Source organism: Heptranchias perlo, chromosome 2 (genome assembly GCF_035084215.1).
Source record: "Heptranchias perlo isolate sHepPer1 chromosome 2, sHepPer1.hap1, whole genome shotgun sequence".
NCBI lineage: Eukaryota > Metazoa > Chordata > Chondrichthyes > Hexanchiformes > Hexanchidae > Heptranchias > Heptranchias perlo.
In genome coordinates this window covers 130357562-130371450 of record NC_090326.1, presented here as the reverse complement: position 1 = coordinate 130371450, position 13889 = coordinate 130357562, and the positions used below count along the sequence as shown (strand labels likewise).

The following is a 13889-nucleotide window of genomic DNA, read 5'->3' as shown; positions in this document are numbered from 1 at the left end:
CAACCTCCTCCCTTTCATTTGTGACTTAATTTGGAGGAGGAGGGTGGCAGCATTCTGGGAGAGGGAAGGAGAGATGAAAATGAAGAACAGAATGTGGATCTTTCTACATCACAGCTAAACACACCAGCATTGTGAACAGATACAAACCTACTGCGCTAGACTGAAAATTTGAGGAATTTTTAAAAAATAGTCCACCCATCAGCACCGTTCCTCCATTAGGAAAGTGCTCGGTGAAACGGAACTCTGTGTGACCACTCCCATTAGTACTTTAACAAATCCAGAGTCATGAGTTCAAATCCCGCCACGGCAGCTGGCGAATTTAAATTCAATTAATTAATTAAATTCAATTAATTAAAATAAAAAAAAAATCTGGAATTAAAATACTAGTATCAGTAATGATGGCCATGAAACTACCGGATTGTCGTAAAAACCCATCTGGTTCACTAATGTCCTTTAGGGAAGGAAGCCTGCCGCCCTTACCCGGTCTGGCCTATATGTGACTCCAGACCCACAGCAATGTGGTTGATTCTTAATTGCCCTCTGAAATGGCCTAGCAAGCCACTCAGTTGTAAAATCTCGCTACGAAAAGTCATAATAAGAATAAAACCGGAAGGACCACCCGGCATCGGACCACTAGGCACCGGACACGACAACGGCAAAAAAACACCAAGCCCAGTCGACCCTGCAAGGTCCTCCTTACTAACATCTGGGGACTTGTGCCAAAATTGGGAGAGCTGTCCCACAGACTAGTCAAGCAACAGCCTGACATAGCCATACTCACAGAATCATATCTTTCAGCCAACGTCCCAGACTCTTCCATCACCATCCCTGGGTATGTCCTGTCCCACCGGCAGGACAGACCCACCAGAGGTGGCGGTACAGTGATATACAGTCAGGAGGGAGTGGCCCTGGGAGTCCTCAACATTGACTCTGGACCCCATGAAATCTCATGGCATCAGGTCAAACATGGGCAAGGAAACCTCCTGCTGATTACCACCTACCGTCCTCCCTCAGCTGATGAATCAGTCCTCCTCCATGTTGAACACCACTTGGAGGAAGCACTGAGGGTAGCAAGGGCACAAAATGTACTCTGGGTGGGGGACTTCAATGTCCATCACCAAGAGTGGCTCGGTAGCACCACTACTGACCGAGCTGCCGAGTCCTGAAGGACATAGCTGCCAGACTGGGCCTGCGGCAGGTGGTGAGCGAACCAACACGAGGGAAAAACTTACTTGACCTCGTCCTCACCAATCTACCTGTCGCAAATGCATCTGTCCATGACAGTATTGGTAGGAGTGACCACCGCACAGTCCTCGTGGAGATGAAATCCCGTCTTCGCACTGAGGACACCATCCAACGTGTTGTGTGGCACTACCACCGTGCTAAATGGGATAGATTCAGAACAGATCTAGCAGCTCAAAACTGGGCATCCATGAGGCGCTGTGGGCCATCAGCAGCAGCAGAATTGTATTCCAGCACAATCTGTAACCTCATGGCCCGGCATATTCCTCACTCTACCATTACCAACAAGCCAGGGGATCAACCCTGGTTCAATGAGGAGTGTAGAAGAGCATGCCAGGAGCAGCACCAGGCCTACCGAAAAATGAGGTGCCAACCTGGTGAAGCTACAACTCAGGACTACATGCATGCTAAACAGCGGAAGCAACATGCCATAGACAGAGCTAAGCGATTCCACAACCAACGGATCAGATCAAAGCTCTGCAGTCCTGCCACATCCAGTCGTGAATGGTGGTGGACAATTAAACAACTAACGGGAGGAGGAGGCTCTGCAAACATCCCCATTCTCAATGATGGCGGAGTCCAGCACGTGAGTGCAAAAGACAAGGCTGAAGCGTTTGCAACCATCTTCAGCCAGAAGTGCCGAGTGGATAATCCATCTCAGCCTCCTCCCGATATCCCCACCATCACGGAAGCCAGTCTTCGGCCAATTCGATTCACTCCACGTGATATCAAGAAACGGCTGAGTGCACTGGATACAGCAAAGGCCATGGGCCCCGACAACATCCCAGCTGTAGTGCTGAAGACTTGTGCTCCAGAACTAGCTGCGCCTCTAGCCAAGCTGTTCCAGTACAGCTACAACACTGGCATCCACCCGACAATGTGGAAAATTGCCCAGGTATGTCCTGTCCACAAAAAGCAAGACAAATCCAATCCGGCCAATTACCGCCCCATCAGTCTACTCTCAATCATCAGCAAAGTGATGGAAGGTGTCGTCGACAGTGCTATCAAGCGGCACTTACTCACCAATAACCTGCTCACCGATGCTCAGTTTGGGTTCCACCAGGACCACTCGGCTCCAGACCTCATTACAGCCTTGGTCCAAACATGGACAAAAGAGCTGAATTCCAGAGGTGAGGCGAGAGTGACTGCCCTTGACATCAAGGCAGCATTTGACCGAGTGTGGCACCAAGGAGCCCTAGTAAAATTGAAGTCAATGGGAATCAGGGGGAAAACTCTCCAGTGGCTGGAGTCATACCTAGCACAAAGGAAGATGGTAGTGGTTGTTGGAGGCCAATCATCTCAGCCCCAGGGCATTGCTGCAGGAGTTCCTCAGGGCAGTGTCCTAGGCCCAACCATCTTCAGCTGCTTCATCAATGACCTTCCCTCCATCATAAGGTCAGAAATGGGGATGTTCACTGATGACTGCACAGTGTTCAGTTCCATTCGCAACCCCTCAGATAATGAAGCAGTCCGAGCCTGCATGCAGCAAGACCTGGACAACATCCAGGCTTGGGCTGATAAGTGGCAAGTAACATTCGCGCCAGATAAGTGCCAGGCAATGACCATCTCCAACAAGAGAGAGTCTAACCACCTCCCCTTGACATTCAACGGCATTACCATCGCCGAATCCCCCACCATCAACATCCTGGGGGTCACCATTGACCAGAAACTGAACTGGACCAGCCATATAAATACTGTGGCTACGAGAGCAGGTCAGAGGCTGGGTATTCTGCGGCGAGTGACTCACCTCCTGACTCCCCAAAGCCTTTCCACCATCTACAAGGCACAAGTCAGGAGTGTGATGGAATACTCTCCACTTGCCTGGATGAGTGCAGCTCCAACAACACTCAAGAAGCTCGACACCATCCAAGATAAAGCAGCCCGCTTGATTGGCACCCCATCCACCACACTAAACATTCACTCCCTTCACCACTGGCGCACTGTGGCTGCAGTGTGCACCATCCACAGGATGCACTGCAGCAACTCGCCAAGGCTTCTTCGACAGCACCTCCCAAACCCGCGACCTCTACCACCTAGAAGGACAAGGGCTGCAGGCGCATGGGAACAACACCACCTGCACGTTCCCCTCCAAGTCACACACCATCCCGACTTGGAAATATATCGCCGTTCCTTCATTGTCGCTGGGTCAAAATCCTGGAACTCCCTTCCTAACAGCACTGTGGGAGAACCGTCACCACACGGACTGCAGCGGTTCAAGAAGGCGGCTCACCACCACCTTCGAGGGCAATTAGGGATGGGCAATAAATGCCGGCCTTGCCAGCGACGCCCACATCCCGTGAACGAATAAAAAAATAAAAAAAAGTTGTCTTTGCCTGTTAACTTGATCAATTGGAAAGTTTTAAATGGCACCATTGCATTGGTTCTTAATCATAGATAGAATCATAGAAGTTTACAACATGGAAACAGGCCCTTCGGCCCAACATGTCCATGTCGCCCAGTTTATACCACTACGCTCGTCCCAGTTGCCTGCACTTATAGAATCATAGAAGTTAATGCATTGGGGTGGGGAGGAGCAGGTTTGCAGTTACATTTCTCCACATAATGATGATGCTGATTAAGTTACAGCGACAGTAAACTACTAAACAGTCACCATGGTCTGTTCTTACACATGGTTCATATGGCTGACAGGATCACCACTGGTAGAGATCAGTAAGCAGAGTGTTTTCCCTCCCCAAACCATGATACGCTAAGAGGCTAGGGAGACTAACAGAGTGAGGAAGATATAAAATAAGTAACATTTCATGAAAAGAAATTAAATACAAATGTTTACTCGGCACTTTTGTCCATTTAACGTGGTTAAACCAAACATACAAACCAGCCAACCCATCCACATCAACACTAGAAGGATCTAGAGTGTTTTCACTTTCAAAGCAATTATACACCTGAAAGAGCTTTACTGCACATTGTGTTTTGGGTAAATGTTCTTGGCATTGATTCTCTTCTTCTGATCTGGGAGATGAAAGTGCAATGCTGCTGCTAAATAATCTGGTGGGGATCACAGAGATGGCACATAATGGAGCCACATAATCTGCAATGAAGGAAGGGTAGGACATATAATGTGCTGCTGAGGAGATTCTTTTCAAAAGAAAAGCATGCTTAAAGGTCAGCATTTAATTGATTTTTTTTAAAATGAAGTGAAGTGGTTAGCAGATTAATGTTGCACTTGCAACATTATGTTCTATCCTTGTTAGCTGGAATATTTGATGTCAATGAATCCAAAGCACCATTGTACTCTTCTTCAGAGACTGTGCATTCCAAACGTGTGACTTCACAAAACATACACATGTACACCCACAATTTATGTATCTAAACTTCTGAAAAGTAAAATAAATGCTCATATTTATTTCAAATGATGTGGAACCATCCTAAAGTACCCTTTTATATATGAATTACATAGAATCGACAGCACAGAAACAGGCCATTCGGCTCAACTGGTCTATGCCGGTGTTTATGTCCACAAGAGCCTCCTCCCACCTTACTTCCTCTCACCCTATCAACATATCCTTCTATTCCTTTTTGTACTTATTTAGCTTACCCTTAAAAGCATTTATGCTATTTGCCTCATTTACTCCATGAGGTGGCAAGTTCAACATTCCAACCACTCTCTGGGTAAAGAAATCTCTCCTGAATCCCTTATTGGAATAATTAGTGACGATCTTACATTGATGACCTCTAGTTTTGGACTCCCTCACAAGTGAAAACATCTACCCTATCAAACCCCTTCATAATTTTAAAGACCTCTATTAGGTCACCCCTCAGCCTTCTCTTTTCTAAAGAAAAGAGCCCAGTCTGTTCTACATAAGAACATAAGAAATAGGAGCAGGAGAAGGCCATACGGCCCCTCGAGCCTGCTCCGCCATTCAATAAGATCATGGTTGATCTTCAGCCTCAATTCCACTTTTCTGCCCGATCCCCATATCCCTTAATTCCCCTAGAGTCCAAAAATTTATCTATCTCAGCCTTGAACATACTGTCTATCTTGATAGTTGGAACTTCTCAGTTCTGATATTTTTGTAAATCTTTTTTGCGCTTTCTCCAGTACCTCTATCATTTTTATAATTTGGAGACCAGAACTGTGAACGTACTCCAACTGTAGTCTAACTAATGTTCTATACAAGTTTAACGTTTTCCTCTAGAAATGAACCCCAGCGCTTTGTTTGCATTTTTTATGGCCTTGTTGACCTGCTTTGCTACTTTTAATGATTTATGAATCTGTACCCCTAGATCCCTTTGCTCCTCTATCCCATTTAGTACGTGGCTTCCTTATTCCTCCTACTAAAATGCATCACCTCACACTCATCTATATTGAACTTCATGAGCCATTTACACGCCCATTCTGCAAGTTTATTAACGTTGCCTTGTATTTTGTCACAATCTTCCTCAGTATTAACTATTCCCCTCAATTTGAATTGTACTTCTGATTCCTGAGTCAAAATCGTTTATGTAAACGGTGGACAACAGTGGTCTCAACACCGATCCTTGTGGAACACCACTTCCCATCTTCTGCCAATCTGAGTAAAGACCTTTAACCCCAACTCTCTCTTTTCTGTTTTGTAGCCAGCTGGCTATCCATTCTGCTACCTGTCCCCTGACTCCACATGCTCTGATCTTAGTGATGAGTCTACTATGTAGTACCTTATTGAAGGCCTTTTGAAAATCCAAGTATACTACATCTACTGCATTACCCTTATCTACTCTTTCCATTACTTCTTCAAAGAATTCAATAAGGTTAGGCAAGCATGTCCTTCCCTTTTGAAATCCATGCTGACTACTCTTGATTATATTTTCAGTTTCTACATGTTTTTCTATTACATCTTTGAGTAAAGATTCCATTACCTTTCCTACCGTTTCCATTACCTTTCCTACCATGATAAATAATGAGCTGCTGTGGATTATGGTACAATGTTTGCCAAGATGGTTATTTTGTGTCTGTTTACAAAATTCTGCCCCAGTGTAAATATTTTAATAAAGTATGAACAAATTTACCAGGACTTATTTGCACTAAAGGGCAATGAATTGAATTGGTTTCTTTAATTCAATCTTTTGGGCAATTGAACTAAAACACATCAAATTTATCTGTACAAACTAATCATCTTGAACTGTTCATCTTCATTTCCAATCACTTCTCAGTCCCCCTTACCTGGTTTCCGGGTCATTAGGTGCTCCAGATGCGCCACTGTACCCCGACGTTTGCTTGTCAGCTGAAAACGGGATTATTTCAGAAATGGAAGGCGAGGAAGCAGCACTGCGCGACTTGATTACCGCGGTTTCCATAACCATAGACGGCCCAGAATCCTTCCTGAGTGAGGTATGTACAGGAGAGGATCTGTCAAGTTGAGCGGGATGAGCCATGTGGGTGGTCTGTCCATGAATATCTATTATGCGCATGTCACTTATCTTCTGAGGAGAAGGTGGTGGTGTTTTGGAGCCAAGTGCTGGCATATAACCATCAGCATATTTTCTGGACTTTGTTCTGTACATCGACTGTTCCATCATGTCAGTCTGCGCACTGGTGTTCGGGTATACGTTGCCAGACCTCACTGAAGAACGGTGGTACAGGATATGGTCTGGTACGTCCCCAGGAATTCCAGTGTTGGATGAAGCAATACTCATTCGTCCATCATGATACATGTAAGGATCAGCATACAGACCTTCATTTCGGAACAGAGCAACATTTTTACTGCTCAAGTCCTCGTCAGGCTTCACATCTCTTCTCTCCAAGATGGCACTCGGGCTGGGGGATATGGACCTTGACGGTGGCACACTGGACAGTCTGTCCCTAGGGACGGTGGCACTGCCTGGCATAGGTATGGTTCTCCCTCCATTATATGGGATTCTGGATGGAGAAGGTGGCATTGATTGAGTTATTGGTGGAGAACTTGGTGGTCCATGGGGAAGAGGACCATGGTGGCGAAAGGAAGGAGGGGCTTCTTTTGTGTAAACCATCTCTCTCTGCATCTGGAAAACAAATAGATTACTTTAAAGATGTGGGTTTTACTTAAAGTAGTAAGGCCTTTTTCATGGGTGAAAACTTGGATTCAAATTTTTAAAAAGTGTTCATGGGCTGCATGGCACAGAGCTACCCTTGTTCCATACCATAAGAGTGGATGCAGGCTCCAATGCTGCTCATGTCCCAATAAGAGCTGTAGTAAGTGGGGAGGCACTGTGTGGAGGCTGCAATATTTTGTACTGTGATGGGCAGTGGTAACTGGGAGTGAAACTTAAAGCAGAAAGTAATATCTGGACAATCTCTGGTGCTGCCTCATAACGTGCCACAGTAGCAATCATCTCTAAATAACCCATCATTTGGCTTCAGACATCAGGTAAGGCAGAATAAAAGGGGGCAAAAAAAAACCCAAAAATAACTCTGCCAGTGTTCCCAGATCCACCTCACTGTACCGAGAGCTCTCAGACCTCAAGGCCTTTTTCCCCTAGAGCCTCTCCACCAAGTACTACAAACAATGCATCGAACTGCCACACCCAGAGGCCCTCCACCACCCCACCCCCCCACCCCAGTACTGTCAGACTCTGGTACCTACCACAATGTTCCATCCCCCCAGAGCTGTCATTCTCCCAGGACCCTCCCGTGCTCCCCTCCACAGTGTTATTGGACCCCAAGACCTTCCCTAATCCTGTCACAACCCATGACCTCTGTGCCCCAACCTCCCGCTTCCCCCCCTCCAGCAATTTCCTGAGACTTGGCCTCACCCCCCAATGCCCACTGCTACCAAACCTTAGGATCTCCCCCATCCCAAAAAATTGTTACATCTCAGAAATCCTCGAGCAAACCAAACCCCAGATCCTATCCCAGTATTACCCAACTCCAGGTTTCCCCTCTGAAGCACTGCCACACAAAGATTCACACCCCAATACCAGCAAAGCCCAACACTTTCCTCTACAACTGCTACCAAAGCCCACATATCTATCTTCAATTGGCTAATTAATACCTGCAATTTTCCTGTAAATTGTGGCTTGTAAAAAAAGGGATGAAAAGAAAATATGGGTGACATTTTTGCCCATTTATAGCCAATGGATGGAAAACCTAGCCCATAATAATCAAGGCCACATTCAAGATCACAGAATAATGCAGAATTACACAATTGGATCCTCAAAACACTGGCAATCCCAAGTTATAAAATTATAAAAATTGAATTTAATTTATTCAGTTACAGTACATCAGTGATCTTGATACAGTTGATGACATAACAGTTTTATGGCTATAATAGCATATCCTTTGATTCACTAAGTAAAACCAATGGAAATTCACTAATAATAATAAAGTTTTTAACGCACACTGCACATTCATCACACTCTGGTATCACACCTGCATTATGTAAATTTGTATGCCACACTTAAAGCTATCGACTCGTTAAAATTTGCCCCATCACAATTAATCTCGCTACAAAAAGTCAAAAGAAGAATAAAACCGGACAGACCAACGGCATTGGACCACGAGGCACCGGACACCACAAAAGGAAACCAAGCCAAGTCGAACCTGCAAAGTCCTCCTCACTAACATCTGGGAACTTGTGCCAAAATTGGGAGAGCTGTCCCACAGACTAGTCAAACAACAGCCTGACATAGCCATACTCACAGAATCATACCTTTCAGCCAACGTCCCAGACTCTTCCATTACCTTCCTGGGTATATCCTGTCCCACCAGCAGGACAGACCCACCAGTGGTGGCGGTACAGTGATATACAGTCAGGAGGGAGTGGCCCTGGGAGTCCTCAACATCGACTCCGGATCCCATGAAATCTCATGGCATCAGGTCAAACATGGGCAAGGAAACCTCCTGATTACCACCTACCGTCCTCCCTCAGCTGATGAATCAGTCCTCTTTCCATGTTGAGCACCACTTGGAGGAAGCACTGAGGGTAGCAAGGGCACAGAATGTACTCTGGGTGGGGGACTTCAATGTCCATCACCAAGAGTGGCTTGGTAGCACCACTACTGACCAAACTGGCCGAGTCCTGAAAGACACAGCTGCCAGACTGGGCTTGCGGCAGGTGGTGAGCGAACCAACATGAGGGAAAAACCTACTTGACCTCGTCCTCACCAATCTACCTGTCATAGATCATCTGTCCATGACAGTATTGGTAGGAGTGACCACCTCACAGTCCTTGTGGAGACGAAGTCCCGTCTTCACACTGAGGACACCATCCAACGTGTTGTGTGGCACTACCACCTTGCTAAATGGGAGAGATTCAAAACAGATGTAACAGCTCAAAACTGGGCATTCATGAGGCGCTGTGGGCCATTAGCAGCAGCAGAATTGCATTCAAGCACAATCTGTAACCTCATGGCCCAGCATATTCCTCAATCTACTGTTACCAACAAGCCAGGGGATCAACCCTGGTTCAATGAGGAGTGTAGAAGAGCATGGCAGGAGCAGCACCAGGCATACCTAAAAATGAGATGCCAACCTGGTGAAGCTGCAACACAGGACTACATGCACGCTAAACAGCAGAAGCAACATGCTATAGACAGAGCTAAGTGATTCCACACCATCGGATCAGATTAAAGCTCTGCAGCCCTGCCACATCCAGTCATGAATGGTGGTGGACAATTAAACAACTAACGGGAGGAGGTGGCTCTGTGAACATCCCCATTCTCAATGATGGCAGAGTCCAGCAAGTGAGTGCAAAAGACAAGGCTGAAGCATTTGCAACCAGCTTCAGCCAGAAGTGCAGAGTAGATGATCCATCTCGGCCTCCTCCTGATATTCCTACCATCACAGAAGCCAGTCTTCAGCCAATTCGATTCACTCCACATTATATCTAGAAACGGCTGAGTGCACTGGATACAACAAAGGCTATGGACCCTAACAACATCCTAGCTGTAGTGCTGAAGACTTGTGCTCCAGAACTAGCTGCGCCTCTAGCCAAGCTGTTCCAGTACAGCTACAACACTGGCATCTACCCGACAATGTGGAAAATTGCCCAGGTATGTCCTGTCCACAAAAAGCAGGACAAATCCAATACGGCCAATTACTGCCCCATCAGTCTACTCTCAATCATCAGCAAAATGATGGAAGGTGTCGTCGACAGTGCCATCAAGCGGCACTTACTCACCAATAACCTGCTCACCGATGCTCAGTTTGGGTTCCGCCCGGACCACTCGGCTCCAGACCTCATTACAGCCTTGGTCCAAACATGGACAAAAGAGCTGAATTCCAGAGGTGAAGTGAGAGCGACTGCCCTTGAAATCAAGGCAATATTTGACCGAGTATGGCACCAAGGAGCCCTAGTAAAATTGAAGTCAATGGGAATCAGGGGGCAAGCTCTCCAGTGTCTGGGGTCATACCTAGCACAAAGGAAGATGGTAGTGGTTGTTGGAGGCCAATCATCTCACTCCCAGGACATTGTCCTAGGCCCAACCATCTTCAGCTGCTTCATCAATGACCTTCCCTCCATCATAAGGTCAGATAATGAAGCTGTCCATGCCTGCAGGTAGTAAGACCTGGCAACATCCAGGCTTGGGCTGATAAGTAGCAAGTAACATTCGCTCCAGACAAGTGCCAGGCAATGACCATCTCCAACAAGAGAGAATCTAACCAACTCCCCATGACATTCAACAGCATTACCATCACCAAATCCCCCACCATTAACATCCTGAGGGTCACCATTGACCAGAAACTTAACTGGACCAGCCATATAAATACTGTGGCTACGAGAGCAGGTCAGAGGCTGGGTATTCTGTGGTGAGTGACTCACCTCCTGACTCCCCAAAGCCTTTCCACCATCTACAAGGCACAAATCAGGAGTGTGATGGAATACTCACTTGCCTAGATGAGTGCAGCTCCAACAACACTCAAGAAGCTCGACAACATCCAGGACAAAGCAGCCCGCTTGATTGGCACCCCATCCACCACCCTAAGCATTCACTCCCTTCACCGCCGGCGCACCGTGGCTGCAGTGTGTAGAATCCACAGGATGCACTGCAGCAAGGCTTCTTCGACAGCAACTCCCAAACCCGCAACCTCTACCACTTAGAAAGACAAGGGCAGCAGGCACATGGGAACACCACCACCTGCACATTGCCCTCCAAGTCACACACCATCCTGACTTGGAAATATATCGCCATTCCTTCATCGTCGCTGGGTCAAAATCCTGGAACTGCCTTCCTAACAGCACTGTGGGAGAACCTTCACCACACGGACTGCAGCGGCTCACCACCACCTTCTCAAGGGCGATTAGGGATGGGCAATAAATGCTGGTCTTGCCAGTGACTCCCACATCCCATGAACGAATAAAAAATAATTCAAATTTCTTCCACGATTGATAAACAGGCAAATTTGATGATGATTGATGCGTATACAAATGTCTTAGCAAAAGGAAGGTGAACCAACACTATGCATCAAGCAAATAAAAATACTTCAAATTTTCTTCACCCACCTTTCTCCATGTAAATTTGTCAACTACAGGCTCATATTACATTTTCTAATTGTAATAATAAAAATTACATATTTCTCATAATACAATTAAACTTACCTATACAATTGTCATGTATCAGAATACCTTCATTCACATTTTTACTTGGGGCATCTCAGTATCTCAAACACCTTTGCTTGCAATTAATATTTTTAAGAAATATCAATTTTTTTTAATATACGAATTCTCGGGATGGATGTGTCGTTGGCAAGGCTACATTTATTGACAATCCCTAGTTGCCCTTTGATGATGGTAATGGGCCTTCTTCCTGAACTGCTGCAGTCCTTGTGAGGATGGTGCTCCCACCATGACGTTAGATAGGGAACTCTGGGTCGGGGAGAGGATTTATACTTTCAAATTATAAATAATTACTGTCTACAGAAAATGTATATTTTTCCCAGTTTAGATGTTGAATTGTGTTTTCGTTGAGGCTTGGGTAGTATTTGTGTTTGTTTTAACAAATGATTTCAAAACCAGCCAGAAGATGCACAGCAACTTTTTTGAGAAGCGGTTTCACATCAAAATTATTTCTGACTTTTTAAAAAAAAACTTGAGTTTAGCTCAGATACACAAAGGCAGATGAATGAAGCACCTGTGCTTCATTTTGATTGGATTTAGAATGCCAAAACATTGATTTACATAAAGGTTTCATTGTGCAGCCACACGAGTTCACTGCATCAAACCCCAACATCTCCAAACAACAGAAGGAAGAAGAAAAACACACATTTATTATAATGTCTTTAAACACTGAAAAGGTTTATGGGACATCTTGGATTTTCAACACCTGACCCCTCAAGTTCAAAAAGGAATGCTCAAATACAAATTGAAGCAATCATAAAATGTGCACACATCTGAAAACTGTTAGGTCCACTCTCAAGCCTATTGTCAGGGAGGCAACAACAAATTTTGTAACATTGCATCAGTATGGTTTTAGCCGACTGCTAAATCTCCTTTGCACATCTTCAATTGAATTATTAGCTACCAAAAATAAATATAGACAAAAAGAGAGAAATTTTCATAACCACTCACTACTATTAACATTAGTTTTGCATCCAACATAATAAAATAGAAAACCTGTAGGGTCTAGGTAACTGTTACATTTTGGAAGCACAATTTAGTTATCCATAACAATTTCACAACATGGACTTGTAAACATATTAGAAGGCAGTTGAAATTGATGAAACTTACTGTTCCCATGATCATCGCAATTATTTTAATTGGTATCGACAGTCTAGGAAACGTCTTTAACTGGTCCATTAATCGGTCTCTATAAATGTTAGATTCATTTGTACAGAAAGGAAAGACACCAAGGAAAGGCAACCCAAAGGCATGGCAGTCTGATGCACCAGCTCCTGTCACCACGTTGACACTGTCTTTATAGTGAGTTCCTAGTGCTTGGCAGTGATTTGGTGGGAGGGCTGGAGCACCAAGTTAAAGTAAGGCACCTCCCACAAAGAGTTAGAGAAAGTCTCTAAGTGGGTGAAAGTTACTGCCCACCAGTCATTCATGTCTTTCAGCAGGTGATTACAGAGTCACATTGGTAGAAGTTTAGGGGTAACAACTTTGAGGCAGAGCTGGACAAAAAAAAAATTGTATTTCATAGACTGCACGTTTCCACAGTTGTTGTGTAGTACAAAGTATGTAGCCCAGAATGGGCACAGACAACTTCCCAAAGTCACATGAAATCATCTGAAGTTAAAGACAGCACCTATCAACAAATGAGTTTACAGGCTATTTCATCAAACAATTTGAGTCTGCAGTAAGCCTCATCTTGTGGTCATGCACCTTGCTGTGCCCTGGTGTGTAGAATTAAATTTCTGTTGCAGTACACTCATTTCCTGAGGAATAAAGGCTTCCTCAAGCCAAGAGTTATGACCAATTTTACACCCAGATGAGCTAACCAACCAGATTACTTTAATCAATAGTCGAGTAGAATTTCATGCCTCTGTCCTATTCTCAGTGAGAACAAAAATTATTTTAACAGTTTTACAGACTGAACGCAGCCATCAGTAACTAGGCTCTGTAAAACTGTGTGAGGAGAGTGTGCAGTTGAGTTTTGGCTAGCTCTAGCAAAGAACCAGCACAACGGGCTGAATGGCCTCCCTCTGTGTTGTACACTTCTGCATTAGAGGACAGCATTCGTTATGCTAGAAGACATAGCAATCGCTTTAAACCCAACGCAAGTTAAAATTG

The 13889-nt window shown here is 45.1% G+C and overlaps 1 protein-coding gene across 9 annotated transcripts in view; it reads right to left on the bottom strand.

Moving 5' to 3' along the window:
• The window catches only part of si:ch211-285f17.1 (sickle tail protein homolog), a 643872-nt gene that overhangs the window by 72226 nt on the left and 557757 nt on the right, over nt 1-13889 (bottom strand). For all 9 annotated transcript variants that reach the window (XM_068007127.1, XM_068007122.1, XM_068007126.1 and 6 more), the window contains one exon: nt 6404-7221. In XM_068007127.1, the coding sequence (XP_067863228.1) occupies nt 6404-7221 (818 nt within the window). The remainder of the gene's footprint in view (nt 1-6403; nt 7222-13889) is intronic.